The sequence below is a fragment of the Felis catus genome, chromosome C2, assembly GCF_018350175.1.
Source record: "Felis catus isolate Fca126 chromosome C2, F.catus_Fca126_mat1.0, whole genome shotgun sequence".
Classification (NCBI taxonomy): Eukaryota; Metazoa; Chordata; class Mammalia; order Carnivora; family Felidae; genus Felis; species Felis catus.
In genome coordinates, this window is record NC_058376.1 from 149162129 (window position 1) to 149178834 (window position 16706).

At 40.7% G+C, this 16706-nt stretch overlaps 1 protein-coding gene across 20 annotated transcripts in view; it reads left to right on the forward strand.

Moving 5' to 3' along the window:
• ULK4 (unc-51 like kinase 4) overlaps positions 1-16706 on the forward strand; it is a 577159-nt gene that overhangs the window by 55162 nt on the left and 505291 nt on the right. For all 20 annotated transcript variants that reach the window (XM_045037803.1, XM_045037798.1, XM_045037797.1 and 17 more), the window contains one exon: positions 2524-2602. In XM_045037803.1, the coding sequence (XP_044893738.1) occupies positions 2524-2602 (79 nt within the window). The remainder of the gene's footprint in view (positions 1-2523; positions 2603-16706) is intronic.

Here is a 16706-nt window from a genome sequence, read left to right on the forward strand (position 1 = left end):
ATCTTGTAGGCATAATTTAATTTTGTAGAATGAAAAAACAATTTAGTGTTTCATGAGTACTTTGGGCTTGTCTTTGAACTAAGATAAAGTAAGTTTTTGCTCTGCGTCCTCTAATTCATTAGTCAGTTTCTGATAATAAGCATTTGTGTTTTCATTGTAAAAAAAATTTCAGAAGTTAATCCATCTCTCCCTTGAAATTTTACACGTTTGGAAATTGAGGCATAATTGACTTGGCCTTGGTCACAAAATGGGTCGGTGGCAGAGCACTGACTAGATGCTTTTCCTTGTAACTTCTGGTCCAATGTCCTACCAATTTTTTTTTTCTTCCAAATTGATCACTTTTAAAGTATAATTTAAGACAATCTCCTCAACACATGGTGTTGGGAAAACCGGATAGCTCCATGGAAAATAATGAAACTGGACCACTTTCTTATACCATACACAAAAATAAATTCAAAATGGGTGAATGGTCTAAATGTGAGAACCGAAACCATCAAAATCCTAGAAGAGCGCACAGGCAGTGAGGTCTCTGACGTCGGGGAAAGCATCATTTTTCTAGATCTGTCTCCTGAGGCAAGGGAAACAGAAGCAAAAATAAACTGTTGGGACCACATCAAAATAAAAGGCAACCTGTGGAATGGATAGAAGATATTTGCAAATGACATATCAGTATCAGTATCCAAAATATATAAAGAACTTCTACAACTCAACACCCAGAAAACAAATAATCCAATTATTTGTGGGCAGAAGACATGAACAGACATTGCTCCAGAGAAGACATCCACATGGCCAACAGACCTATGAAAAGATGCTCAACATCACTCATCATCAGGGAAATGCAAATCAAAACTACGAGATATCAACTCACACCTATCAGAATGGCTTAAAATAAAAAACACAGGAGACAACAGGTATTGACGAGGATGTGGAGAAAAAGGAAGCCCTGTACACCATTGGGAATGCAAACTGGTGCAGCTACTGTGGAAAACAGTATGGAGGTTCCTCAAAAATTAAAAATAGGACTACCCCACGATCCAGTAATCACACTAGTGGGTATTTATGCAAAGAATAACACTAATTCAGAGGGATACGTGCACCCCTATGTTCACAGCAGCATTATTTGCAATAGCTGAATTATGGAGGCAGCCCAAGTGTCCATGCATAGGTGAATGGGTAAAAAAGATGTGGTAGATATTCACAATGGCATATTACTCAGCCATAAAAAGAATGAAATCTTGCCATTTGCAACAGCATGGATGGAGCTGGAGTATAATGCTAGGGAAATAAGCCAGAGAAAGGTAAATATCATATGATTTCACTTGTATGTGGAATTTTAAGAAACAAATGAGCAAAGAAAAAAGACAAACCAAGAAACAGACTCTTAAACTGTAGAGAACAAATTGATGGTTAGTTGAGTGGGGAGTTGGGTGGGGAGATGGGTGAAATAGTGGATGGGGATTAAGGAGTGCACTTGTCATGATGGGCACTGGGTGATTTATGGAATTGTTGAGTCACTGTTGTATACCTGAAACTTCCATAACGTTGACTAAGGAATTAAAATTTAAAAAACAGTATACTCTTCTTATTTAGAGGCAGAATACTAATCATACAAATAACCTAGGACTTTTTCAGTTTGTATATGGTTAAGACATGTGAATGGCTAATTCAAGAAGTGTTGAAATCCGTTAGAATTATGTCTGTATGTTAGAGTTCTGACAACATAAACGCTTTCCTATGGTTCTTCTCTCAGTGTGATTTGTTTCCCTCCATGGGTCCTGTGTAGCTTAAGAACCAGAAAAGCAGAGGTTCTCTGGCTGACATGAACACTGATTAGCCCAGAGAATGTGCAAGCATCAATAAGAATATGGTTCTCAAAAAAAAAAAAAAAAAAAAAAAGGAAAAAGAGTACGGTTCTTATCAACTCACACATTCAACCATTTTTTCCGAATTAAAAAAATCTTATGACTAATTTTCTCCATGAAATAAAATTTTCCACCTGAAAATGATATTTAATAATTTATCAACCTTATTTTCTGTTGGATAATGAAGCAAACTTCACTGAAACTAGTAGTTTTTGGGACAATATTTATAAGATCCATGATTATAAAAATTACTGTAGAGGTGGATATATAAATGTTTAACTGTTCTGATATTTTATCTCTTATGTGTACAATCATTGGCCTAACAAGTAGAACATAACCTTCAGCCAAATACTGCTCGACTCAGAAGTAAAACGGTTAATTACATTTTCTTTCTCTCTGGTTAAGGCCTTTCAAAATTTTTATTTTGCATTTTCTATTAAAGCACGACTTGTTCAGCTTTAGTCCCATCACAACCGGTTCTGCAGAGGGCATTGCTGTTCATGTCTCCTGTACGTGAGCGTGCGTTTCTTGGGGCCATATTCATGGGAGAGTACATGCCTACCCCAGCACATCCCATTTTTATTTGATGTTAATGCTCATAACTGTGTGATGTTACTTGGTTTCCTAGTTCTCCTCAGGCCTTATTTTTCTCCATTTACAGACGGGCCAAGGTTGCTCGGGTGATTGGTTTACTGGCCTCACACACAACTGAGCTCCAGGAAAATACACCTGTTACTGAGGTAATTCTTTTATTACTGAAATGTTATGAATGGCAAAAAAAAAAAAAAAAAAAAAAGTTCCTGATTTTGTGATTTAGAGCATGCAACTTTCGTTGACCTTCACGTAAGTTTTTCTTTGTGGAGTTGTGGCATTTGTAAAATAGGCTCAGTAGGCTCTTAGGCTTCAACAGCCACACATTTGCAACCTGTTCTGTTATTAAAGGTGATATGGCAGAGTTAAAAGGCTTCTAGGCTCTCTTCCTTATTATTTCAGTAATTTTTGGAGAAGGTTTATTTCATTGCTAGTTTCCTTGTAGTCTCTCTAACATCTTATTATACCTAATTTATTTCCTAGTGAAGCACAGCTCGTAATTCAGATTAAACTCCTTTTTACCCTGAAGTTAGTATTTACATCCTCATCAGTTGTCAGTTGTTTCTGACTGTGACCCCAGTATTTAATGGACGTGCATGCTTGGAAGATATTTTGAAGTGTACACCATTTCTTTCGAGTACCGATACTAGGAAGCATCTCTTAGTTAATCAGTAAATTCGAGTCCCACTAAGTGAAATCTGTTGCACTGCCTTTTTGAGTGTCCGTTTCCCCTTGGATTGGGGAGTGTCAAGAGTTGAAATAGGTGAAAAGAACCAAGGCTTTTAGGGGCAAGGTTAAGAACTCCTGAAGGAAAGAGAAAGTGTGAAGGAGAGGGGATTTTGTAGAGCCAGAACCTGGTGGTACGGTATTTGCGACTTTAAGAGGAATTGTTGAGCCAAGTATTGTCCAATAGAACTTCCTGTAGCGATGAAAAATGTTCTGTAACTGTGCTGTCTGCTACCTCAGCCAGTTGCTGGGGTGGCATCCCACTTAGCCCTCTTCTGAGTAGATACGAACGGACAGTTCATTTAAGGTCACTAGATTTCCTTTGCTTCAATTCCATCCCCATTTTCTGCAAATTGTGAGATCTGAGCTACTAAAGGAAATGGTACTAAGTCTAACCTTTTTCTTGTTTTCTGGGACCGATGTGACCCCTGATGGTACCCACCTTGGTTATCAGAGAGGAATAAACTAGACTTTTAATCTAAAATACCAAGCAGCTAGGGCAATATCACTCATCACAGAGGCTTAGTAGCTCAAAAGTTGGAGGGTGGCTTCTCATGACTCAGAACAAGGGTTTCCAATGAAATAGAGTGGCTGTAGGAGTTGAAAGAGAAGTTAAAGGAAAATTCTAAGACCTGTTTGTGACATTCTAGAGGGCTGGGTAATCAAAATTGGCAGTCAGTGCTCGGGAGCAGCGTGCCGTGAAGAGTGAGCCCTGAAGGTATAAAATATGACCGTCATATAGGTGCTGTAATAAGTAGGATGAGTATCTTAGAAGTGGAGTGAGTGGATTTGAAGATCAGGGAGGCGCCTGGGTGGCTCAGTCAGTGAAGTGTCCAACTCTTGGTTTTGGCTCAGGTCATGGTCTTATGGTTCGTGAGTTTGAGCCCTGCGTCAGGCTCCTCGCTGACAGTGCAGAGCCTGTTTAGGATTCTCTTGCTCTCCCTTTCTCTCTGCCCCTCCTCCACTTGCTCTGTTTCTCTCTCAAAAATAAACAAACTCTGAAGATCAGCTGGAAGAATTCTCTTAGGATTCAGGAGAAAAAAAGAAAGGTTAAAAATTACGAACTTAAAGCATGAAAGATAGTTCTGGAAGATCTGGTCAGTCCAGTATGGCAGGCACTAGCCTTGGAAAAGCAGGTGGTCTGGGGACACCTGGGTGGCTCAGTCGGTTAAAACCGGTGTCTGACTTCAGCTCAGGTCGTGATCTCGCGGTTTGTGAGTTCGAGCCCTGCGTCGGGCTCTGTGCTGACAGTTCAGAACCTGTAGCCTGCTTCAGATTCTGTGTCTCCCTTTCTCTCTGCCTCTCCTGCTCTCACTGTTGACACACACAGACACTCTCTCTCTGTCTCTCTCTGTCAAAAATAAATAAACATTAAAAAAAATTAAAAAGGTAATCTGAATTGAGATGAACTTCAAGTAGAGAACACATATCAGATTTTGAAGACTCCATAGGAAAAAAGAAAAAAGCATCTTACCTGTACATTTTTTGTAGACTACATTTTCAAATCACTGAATATTATTTGGATAAAAATATTATTTGGTTATTTCTGATGATGTATCTTTATGCAGATAATATTTTTGGATACATTTGGATGGATAAATTATTACAGTTAATTTCACTTTTTTCTTTTTTGATATGGCTCCTAGAAAATTTTAAATCACCTTTGTGGCTTGAATTGTATTCCTGTTGGACAGCACTTGTCAAAGATAAACATAATGGGATTACCAGAAGAAGAGATCAAAGCAAACATTCATGAAAGAAATAATAGAAGAAAATTTCACCCTGAGCTGAAAAAAGACTCAATCTTTAGATGAAAGGTTTCACCAAATGTCAGGCAAGATGCTGAAAAAAGACCCATAATTAGTCCTATCCTGGTGAAATTTGTAATTACAAAGAGTAAAAGAAAACCAAAACTCAGGTTATAAACAAAAGCGAATTAGACTTGCATATGATTTTTATTTGTACCACTATTTCAGCTGAAGATCGCCGTGGAATTAGACCAACACTAAGAAAGCGGTAGAAAAAGAACACTTACGGGATCGTGTGACCTTAAATTTCTCTGTACAGCCATCCTGTTGTTTGATTTTTGAGGACAAAATACTTTTTCAGAAATTCAGAGACTTCATCTTAATTTCACCCACATTTCTAAAAAATTGTACTCGAGCAAGCTGCTTGAGTAGCTGTCTGTAAACAAATCTTAAGGTGACAGAAAGAAGCAGCAAATATAGACAGTGACTCCATTAGCATCTAAGTCCAAATAGTAGCTGTTAATGTTGTGACATGTGACCTGGAAAGAATGGATTTTTCAGAAAGAATATATATATATATACATATGTATATGTATATATATATATATGTATATGTATATATATATATGTATATGTATATATATATGTATATACATATATATATATATAAAGTGTTATGGGGCGCCTGGGTGGCGCAGTCGGTTAAGCGTCCGACTTCAGCCAGGTCACGATCTCGCGGTCCGTGAGTTTGAGCCCCGCGTCGGGCTCTGGGCTGATGGCTCAGAGCCTGGAGCCTGTTTCCGATTCTGTGTCTCCCTCTCTCTCTGCCCCTCCCCCGTTCATGCTCTGTCTCTCTCTGTCCCAAAAATAAATAAACGTTGAAAAAAAAATTATATATATAAAGTGTTAAAAAATGAATAGTAGTATGGAAGTAAATTCTACATTGCTTTAGAAGATCTGGAAGGGTAGAGGAGAAGGGAATAGGAAAGAAAAAGGCAAATTCGTTGTTCTTTTACTATTTGAACATTTATTGAGTGTCTGCTGTGGGTGTGGTAGTGTGTTATGTGCAGGAAGACCATTATTCCAGGCACGTTCTTCCAGAAGAAATTCAGCTACTATTTTCTATTTATTTTGTGTTGATTTATTTTAACTATAAATATTTACTATATGAATACTATTTTGTATTTATTTATTTTAGAGAGAGAGCATGAGTGGGGAAGGACAGAGAGGATGAGAGAATCCCAAGCAGGCTCCTCACTGCCAGCACATTGCCCAGCACGGGACTCGATCTAAAGAATTATGAGATCGTGACCTAAGCTGAAACCAAGAGTCGGACGCTTAACCAACTGAGCCCCCCAGGCGTCCCTGATACTCTTTTTTTCCTTGTATTGATACTCTTTTATTCCTTGTTTAACAAATATTTGTTGGTGTCTGTGTACAAAGTACAGACTAGGTACCAGGGTATAGTGCTGAGCAAGAGAAATAAAAATCTGTTTCGATGGAGTGTGTGTTCTAGTGTGAGGAGAGAGAGCAGATACCTAGTTTAGGTGCTAATAGATGCAGCGGAAAAGCTAAAGGAGGATAGTGGGGTCTGGGAAGGATGAGGTGATGGTGGCACTATTTTAGATGGGTTGGCCAGAGAAAGCCTGGGGTAGGAACATCCAGGAAGAGACCTGAAGGGCTTGAGGGAGCACGTCCCTCGGCTGGGTGAGCCGCACGTGCAAAGGGCTGGAGATCAGAGGAGCGGTTGGCATGTTTCGAGGAACAGCACGGAGGTGATGTAGCTGGAACTGAGCAAGAGGAAGACGCCTGGCAGGAGATGGGGTTAGTGAAGTCGCCAGGGGCGAGGTCGTCCCAAGCCTTGTCGTAAGCCCTGCTCAGATTTGGGACTTGATTCTGAATGAGATGGGAAGCCACTGGAGGGTTTGAGCAGAGAGCCTCCATGTAGCTTGTATCTGAAGAGAATCACTCTGTCTTTACAAGGACAGGGGCAAGGTCGAATCAGAGAAAGCACTTTAAGAGCCTGTGCTGTGCAGTAGTTCAGATGATGATGGTGACTTGGATGGACTAGGTTCATAGTGGTAGATGCTGTAAAAAAAAATGATCTCAATCTGGATATGTGCTGTCTTTTGAGATTTTGAAATACTGAGGCATCAGAGAATTGCAAGTCAAAACCAACGTGAAATATCAAGACAGTCACCAGATTGGCAAAAATTAAAAAGCCTCAGTCCTAAATGTTGGTGAAAGTACTGAGCAGAAGGAAGGCTTCTGTGCTGCTGGTGGGGATGTAAATGGGCACAGCCACTCTGGAAGACTGCTGGGTGATCATCTTCAAGAACTGAGTACATCTCCGGGCACCTGGGTGGCTCAGTCGGTCAAGCGTCTCACTTCGGCTCAGGTCATGATCTCACAGCCCGTGGGTTTGAGCCCCACATTGAGTTCTGTGCCGGTAGTTCAGAGCCTGGAGCCTGCTTGGGATTCTGTGTCTCCTCCTCTCTCTTCCCTTCCCCTGTTCTCTGTCGCTCTCTCTCAAAAAAAACAAAACAAAACAAAACAAAAAACTGAGCACATCTTTCCTCTGTAAGCCAGCATCTCCTCCTTTGTCACCCAGGGTACCAAATGACACACGAGAATGTGTATGACCGGCATGATTTGTAATAGCCCTAAATTTGAAATAACTCCCGTGTCTGTCAACAGTAGAACAAAGCGTGTCACCCTCACAGAGCGGAATACTAAATAGCGTGAATAGTGAGCCGCAGCATTGGGCGGCAAGCCTGAATGAATCTCCTAGGCATAGACAGTTGTCCTAGATATCAGTAGGATGTTTTCTGGGAAAGACTGATCTGTAGACTCAGAAACGTCCTGAGGGTGAGAAGGTTCTTGTTTAGAGGGTCAGTTCCCCCTTCGTTGTGGACACCCTGAAGGAGAGGTGTGTGTGTAGGTAGCCGTCACGGAAGGTGTGCAGGTGAGGGGGTGCCTTGGGGCAGAGTCTGGGAAGACCGGCTGGAGGCCAAGGCTAGTGCTGAGAGGTTGCCCACGCCCGGCTGGCATCGTTGTGCGCGGGGCTCCAGGTGGCCATGATTCCAGGAAGTATGTTCTGCCGTAGGAATTCCCGTCCGTCTGGGCAGAAGGCCTCTGCGGCGACCAGGGACCTGTCAGTCACCCTGGGCGATGTGCTCAGCTCACACCCTGGCCCCAGGCCCGTGGCCTGTCCCCACTGGCAGTTGCCGTCGGTGCTGTCCCTGAGACCGTCGGATCGGGCGGTTCTTGAACTGGTCTCTATGCAGACTCAGGGTGTTCATTGGCCAGCGCGTCTCTCTTCAGGGACCGGATACCTTGTGTCCCCCGACTCCTGGTGGCCGTCCCTTATCAGATACCATTGCCTTCTTGATGCTGCCTCCATTGACGGGAGGGCATGGGTGTTAATTCCTGAGGTTCTCGTGTCTTTCCTTGGTGTACTGTTCTTTTCTGGGGGCTGTTGATGTTTTATTAATTTGAAATGGACCTTGGGGAAGATTATACTTACTAAAAAAATGTACTCGTGGGTCATGATATATCTAGGAAACTTCCTAATTATGCATATTATGTTGTGAGCTAAGTTCTTCTGGATAATGAGAAGTGCACAGAGTACCTTGGAATTGTGCCAGGTACTCCTGTATGCTGTTCTTACACTTTTTCGTTCTTGATTCATTCCTGCTCTGAGCCGTTGGGTGTCACAATTGAAGCAGCCACTAGAGGGCACTCTAACACTAGAAACCAAGTTTTAGAAGTTTAAGCGTTTATCTCTTAGCCTCAAGAAGCTGGCTTAACGGGTATGCAACACGGTGTTTCATCTTTCCCTGTTTTTTCGGGTTCTTGCTGCAGGGCGTGTGGTTTTATTCCATTAGTGATTATTGCTGTTTGAGATGAATGCCATGGCAGCCTCTCCAGGAAAGTGCAGTCATTCCAGGGGATTTGAGAGCCCCGTGGAGCCCATCGGTGAAGCTTAGCTTCAGGACTCTTGAGACCAGGTTTCTGTAACACTCACGGTTGTGGGTGTTCCTGGTTTCACAAATAAAATTTTGGCTAGTAGGTTTACTACTGGTGGACCCCCCCTCCCCCCCCCCCCCAAAAAAAGAATTGTGGTTGAAGATCTTCTAGGCATTTAGAAAGTATAGAACCTCATTTTATAACCTAGTATTCTGCAGTGCCTGGCCAGCAGAGCAATGAGTGTCTGAGGCACCGAGTCAGCGCTGGAGGGTTTAACAAGTCCTTGGAAGAATGGTAGGGAAGTATGGCAGTATCATTGGTTAGAGGGAAGATACGGAGAAATAGCTGCTTTACTATCCTTGTGATATAATGGAAGTCTCTTTCGTCTCGTGTTTTCATCGATGGCTACAGGGAAGAGCTGGTCGTGGTCTCTTGTGTGTATTTATTTAAAAAAAAATTTTTTTTTTCAACGTTTATTTATTTTTGGGACAGAGAGAGACAGAGCATGAACGGGGGAGGGGCAGAGAGAGAGGGAGACACAGAATCGGAAGCAGACTCCAGGCTCTGAGCCATCAGCCCAGAGCCCGACGCGGGGCTCGAACTCACGGACTGCGAGATCGTGACCTGGCTGAAGTCGGACGCTTAACTGACTGCGCCACCCAGGTGCCCTCTTGTGTGTATTTAGAAGTGTTTATTCCATTCTTTTTCTTTTCTACAGAGACAGGCAACTTCTTAAGCCTCTCCTTCTAGATGACACGCTTACCACACCGTAATCATTGTGCTGCTTATGTGTAATATTTTTCAGGAAATATTCCTGGTATTGTGCATAGATTTAGTCTTAAGCATGCAGTGTAAGCATATGTTACAGAAAAAGTTGAATATAGAACCCTGAAATTTAGAACTGGAAGGAAAGTTAACAGCCTTTCTAGTTTGACCCCTTCATCAAACATTTTTATAGTGGAAACTTTGAGCATACATCAAAGTAGAGAGACTAGCATAAGGATTTACCGCTCACTTCCGATAATTATCAGCACTTGGCCAATGTTGTTTGTCATCTGTCTCTTCTCTCCCTCCCAGTCTCATTCCCTCTCCTTCCCCTCCCCTTTATGGTCATGTTTGTTTTAAAAAAAAATCCCAGATATCATATTTAACTCATAAGTATTTCAGTATATATATCTAACAGAAAAGGATTTTTAAAAATATTATAATAGCAGTATCACACCCAACCAAATCAGGTGTTTTTTTAATTTTTTTTTTTAATGTTTATTTATTTCCGAAGGGGAGAGAGCGTGAGCGGAGAAGGGGCAGAGAGAGAGAGAGAGAGAGACAGAGTGTGAGTGGAGGAGGGGCAGAGAGAGAGAGAGAGAGAGAGTGTGAGTGGAGGAGGGGCAGAGAGAGAGACAGAGTGTGAGTGGAGGAGGGGCAGAGAGAGAGAGAGAGACAGAATCTGAAGCAGGCTCCAGGCTCTGAGCTGTCAGCACAGAGCCCCATGTGGGGCTTGAAGTCACAAACTGCAAGATCATGACTTGAGCAGAAGTCAGAGACATTTAGTATCCAGTCAATATTCAGATTATTTTCTTTTTTCTATTTTTTTTGAAGTAGTGATTAGTAAAATTTTATGGTGCACATACTAAGACAGTTAGTGAACTGGGAACACTCAAACCACGGAATGAGGCTCAGAGGTATGCTCTTGTAAAGCAGCTTTTATTACTGGGAAGGCAGTGTGTGTGGATTCTTTAAAGTGCCTGGTGATAACGTTGGGGTCTTCTTAAAGGGAGTTGGTTAGTGGTTATCCTCCTGTCAACTTGGGGGACTGTTTATGTTTCACCTCTGATACCCCGACGAATACGCAAGAAGCGACCGAGGTGAGGTCATCCTTGCTGGTTTTGCAAGATGAGTTAAATGAAGCTTTGCTTATATGACTGACTGGTTTTGTCTGCTCAGGAAATTGTCAAGTCTGGTCTCCGTGTTGGATTTTAACGATTCCCTCTTTTTTGTCGTGCTCTCAGCAGGCCAGAGAGTCCCGCATTCGCTGTTTTCTGTCAGGAGTTGTCAGGCTGGAAAGCCGCGTCGTCTCCGTCTTCATCACTTCTGTGGTTGTTGTTGATGTTCTCCCGTGTCCTGATGCTTAAGGTTGCCATTTGGTGCGCATGTGGCTGTCAATAGGCATGTGAAACCCTGGAGAGCACGCGACCCACTAGGGAGGTTCATCTGATGGTTGTAAGGAGAACAGTAGCCAAGGACTGAAAAATCCCCCAAAGCGGGGATTCCTGGGAGCCAAGGCTTAATCAACAAAATGGGTCTGTGGGAGAGGTGTCACTTACTTGATGAAAAATGTTATCTGCTCTTCAGGCTCCTTTAGACTTTGGGTCACAATTCCTGATTTGTCAACAACGGAAACAATATTTCACCAACTACAGGCCATGCAGCTCCTTGTTGGGCAGTCAGGGCCTCAAGGACTGTCCCATCTTGGTGTACCGTTGGAGATAAACCATTCGTTTCAGCGTGTACTGCTTGAAGAGCATTTAGGGTATCGTTGAAACCTTTTTCCAGTAATTGCAGAAAAACTAATAAGTGATTTTTTTTTTCTAATTCATTAACTCCTTGTTGAAGGAAGAGCATTCTGACAAATGTATAGAAACCAGAGCTTTTTTGAATAATGGGATTTGAAAGCTTATGGGGACGCTCGCCTATGAGGACTCACTTGATGTACAAATGATCATAGCTTAGAGCTGGCTAGCGTTCAGGGATTCCTGTTTAGTCATTTTAGCTTCGGGACATCCTAACATACAGTGTCCAGACCATTTGGATGGAAACCTTTGTATATCTTATTACCACAAAGAATGAATAACCTGGTATTACTAAGAAAGCCAGAATGTGGATCCCAGAACCCCCAGGTCAGGGACAATGTGGACGTCATGGTTACTCTTTGGTTTGTAGGCATCAGCACATGTCCATCTTGAATGGCTGTGGTTTACATGTGGATAGGAACAGAAAACATTCCTCTGCATTTGGTTTAGCTTGTAATGGGATTATGGAGGCATTCCATTTACCTACAGAGTTTTCATTGAACGTCATTTCCTGGGCAGTGTAATCATAGGTATCATTGTCATTGTCTAATTTTAAATCTGTCATTATACATAGGAATTCAGTCTCCTTTATCTGAGTCCAACTGGAGGGTTTGATTACAGAGTGAGTGTGGAACGTGCACCAAGTCAGGTCTAGGACCATTAAGGTCCTTCATGCACAGGGGCAGGTTATCAGCAATGAGGTTTACAGTGGTTATGGGCCATCTTTTGGGCTCTGGGGCTTCTGCTCAATCCCACATTAATTGCTCCTTGCTGTGAGTGGGGGCTGCTGAGTGGAGGTGTCCTGGCCTTTGGGGGTGGGAACCTTGTGCTGGTGGTGCCCTGAGTTTCGTGGTGCCTAGAGGACAGGCCCTCCTTTGTCTCCTGCAGCCACACTAGTTACTCCCAGGGAGCCATGGGATCAGAGCCACTCTCCAGATTTTCTTGACGGTCTCCTACATTCATTTTGTAACTTTTCATTGGTCGAGGGTTGAAATAGGGTCTTGCGTTGCATTTAGATAATGTAGACTCTTAAGTCTTAATTTCAAACATTTCCCTATTTTTTTTTTTTTTTTTTTTTTTTTTTTTACGATCATCCACTAAAGGCAAATTGTCATTTGTTTTAGCCAAAGCTGGAATAGTGGAAATCTTATTCCACCCTTTTGGTGTCATTTAACATGGTCCTTAATCACCTGCATTTCCTGTGAACTGCCATTTTTGATGTATAGCCTTGATTAGATTCAAGTTCAGTTTTATGAGAGCGTGATTGGAATTCCTCACACTTGGTTCTGTGTATTTCCTGTTGCCTCACAGGGAGAGGCAGGCAATGTCTGGTTGCCTCATCGTTGGTGATGTTAGGATTGCTCACTGGTTACAGGTTTTGTCAGCCTTGTTGCAGGGTTGCCCATCTCTCTTTTACTTCATAGTTCTTAGCATCCATTGATCGTTGTTTAAACGCCTTAGTCCTTTAGGGTTGCAAAAATGATGATTTTCACTTACTTACAGTCGGGAGTTTTTCTTAGAGGAGAACTTGCCCGTATCAACTACATTATTATCCTAAAATCTAGTTTGTTTAGCAAAGGCAGGATAAGTGATTGTTTCCTTTATAGACTATTTTTCAGAACAATGAGTTGGTGCGTTGGTAATCTTGATGTGGCCAATGAGATTTTCTTTGTATTATTAAGAACTGTGGGTTAATATATGTATGTTTATGTATTTCAGTCTTTTGCATTACTAGTCTTTTTGATGCTTTAATTGTAGTAAGTCCAATGGGAACCCTTTTGAGTTTGCTTCTTACTTTTCAACATGACTCTACTATCTCTGATAACTTGCCTGCATTCTGTCAACAAGATTTCACAGGCTTAGCTTGGGAATAACGAAGCCCTAGTTTTGACATCAGTTTTCTAAGGAACTTTGTTTAATTTTGGTTGGAAATGGTACTTAGAGAACAAAGTCTGGGTATGAATGTTCTTTGCTACCTGGATTATCATTTCTTCTAGAACTTTCCAAGGGTTAGAATTAGGAAATCCTATTTCTTAAAATGAAAAATAAGTCCATTCATACTGATCTTCCCAATTTCCAATTTAAATTTGAGTTTTTACCTCTTTAAAATTTTTATTTTTCTTTTAAGCTGAAAATCTTGGCTGCTAATGACATTAACATAATTATTTGCTTCAATCTATGGTTTAGAATAGTTTAAAAACAATACCAATCTAATATTGTTGCTAACAATAAAAATGTGAAGTACAGTTTAAAGTATTTTTGTAGCATTTTGTTTGGTTTTGTTTTTCGTTTTGGTCCTTGGGATATAATTCACTGGATGATGTATACAGCTAAAATACTGAGTTTCAGGTTGACTGAAATAATTCTTTGTTACCGACATGATATATAATCATAGATTGTTTTCAATTTGTGTTACATATTTAGGGATTAGGGAGTTAGGGATTACTTTGTGCTTGCTTGCTTGCTTGGTTTAAAAATTATAATGCTTTTTATTTAATTGAAGAGTTACAGATATACAGAAATATGTACAAAACGTATATATCATGCTTAGTAAATTGTCACAAAATGAAAACCCAGGAAACTCGGACTGGGTTAAGAAATAGAACATTACCAGCACAACAGGCGATTCCTTACACCCTTTACCAATCTTTAGTCTCTCCCTTTGTTCTATGGGTGATTACTACCGTAATATCTAATACTATGATTATTTTGTCTGCTTTTGAATTATATTTAAAGTATATCAGGGGCGCCTGGGTGGCGCAGTCGGTTAAGCGTCCGACCTCAGCCAGGTCACGATCTCGCGGTCCGTGAGTTTGAGCCCCGCGTCGGGCTCTGGGCTGATGGCTCAGAGCCTGGAGCCTGTTTCCGATTCTGTGTCTCCCTCTCTCTCTGCCCCTCCCCCGTTCATGCTCTGTCTCTCTCTGTCCCAAAAATAAATAAATGTTGAAAAAAAAAAAAAGTATATCATATAACATATACTCTTTGGTATCTAGCTTTTTTTGTTCCATATTATGTTTGGGGAATCCTTGTTTTAGGAACCTGTAGTTCATTTTCTTCAAATGGATATATCACACCACTGGAGGTGGACCTTTGGGTAGTTTTCCATATTTGGCTGTTATAAGTAATTCTTGGACACTCATTTTGATATAGTTGTGTGAACTTTATGTTGGGTAAACCTAGGAGTTAGAATTCCTCATCATAGGGTATGCATATGTTCAACATTAGAGGATAGTCTAAATGATTTTCTTAAAAAGTTGTATAAAATGAAAATGAAAGAATTTCTAGTGTTCTGTATTCTCATTAATACTTGGTTTTTGTATAAAATCTCGTTAAATAAGGCTCTACCAGGTTTTTATTTTTAGCGTGAATGAGTGTTGAATTTGATTATAGGACATCTGTAGAGGTGATGGCATAGTTTTTCTGTCTCTATTAACAGGAATTATTGGCATTCCTAAAATTAAACCACCTTTGTGTTTTTAGATGAAACTCCACTTGGCTTGTGGAGCTTTTGTTTGTTTTTACAATCCGCTGTTGGTTTTAAGGGGGGGGAGGGTGTGCTAATATTTCTTACAGATTTGTCGTCCCGTTTGTATCCCCCATTGCTTTGATTTCTTGAAGAATCCAAGCTACTTGTCTTGTAGAATGTTCTACATTCTGGATTCATCTGTCTGTTTTTTCTGGGTCATCTAGTCCCTAAAGTTCCTATAAACTGTAAGGTTGAAAGGCTTGATTAGATTCAGATTAAACTTTGTTTTTGGGTAAAAATTTATCATAGGTGATGTTGGGTGTTTCAGATTTCATCATACCAGGAAGCAGATAGTGTCAGGTTTCCACGATTAGTTATACTTTGATCACTTGATTAAAGAGGTGAGGCCAAATCTTTGCATTCTGGGGTGCATTTTTTTCCTTTGCAGTGTCACTTTAACTGCCATGTTAAATATACAGTAAGAAATGAATTATATGGGTTTAGCCTTTTTCTAAATTGAAATGCACAATTTTAGTTTATGATGGGTTAACGTATTAGCTGTCATTGATTGCTGTTTTCTTTTTCAACAGATTAATTTACTAAGTTCAGTATGCTATGCAACACTATTATTGTCATTACTTTGAAATGAATCTAATTTTCAAAATTTATTTACTTATTTTTTAAGATTTTATTTTTAAGTAATCTGTACACCCAGCGTGGGGCTCGAACACATAACTCCAAGGTCAAGAGTCTCATGCTCCACTGACTGAGCCAGCCAGGCTCCTGTATTTTGTTTTTTATGTCTTTTTTTTTTTTTTTTGGTAGGATAATCACATTTTGTGATTTCATTGCTCAACAGAATGATATCTCCCAAGAATTCTTGACTTAAGATTATCAACACTGTGATATTCACCCTTCTACTGAATTGGTTTTACAATTAAATTTTATATTAAGCAGTGGATATATGGTGATTGGAAACATTATTTAACTTACTTAGTTCTCTCTGAACATTGTGTGCTTTTGGAACTCTAAGCACAGGATGCGATGAACTGCATTTAGAGACAGATCCCACGTGTATTTTAGAGGTTGTGGTATAGAGTGTTGACTTGGAGCCCTTGTTCAGAGTGAAGCGTAGATGATTGCACCACTTCCTCTGCTGTCCCTGGTGGCTTGAGTCCTGGAGCATTTTCTTGCTGCACAACGACGCACAGTCTGTTCTGTCATGGTCCTAATTTCCCACAATCCTAGTTATTCAACTTAAAACTTCTTTGAAGAACAAAGGATACTTGTTGCAATTTTGGCTGTATTTTTAAGTGTATTTTACGTACATACACAAAATTGTTTTTCCCCACCTTTTCCGTGTAACATTTACTATTTTTTTCTCATTATAAAAATAACATCTGGCCTTCTAATTATCACAGTTTAGCTACTTAGATAACCTGAAAGTACTTCAGCAGCAAAACAAAACACCCAAAAAACAAACAAACAACTAGAAATGCGGGGATAAAGTCTTTTACAAAGAGACTTTAAAATAGCCGAATGCACAAGAAAATAAGGGAAATTCTCAAAAGTCAGAAACAGGGAAAACTGAAATCTGAAATATTAAGACATTAAGACTGTTTAGAATAAGCACGTTGGTGGGTTATTCCTGTCAGGTTTTGAGTTGGTACAATTTAAGGATAGAAGATGCAGCCTGAGGTTCTCCTGAACCTCTCCTGAAGCAATTAGCTGGAGATAGGACCCTAGATGAGCTACCCCTACTAGTGAACGGGGC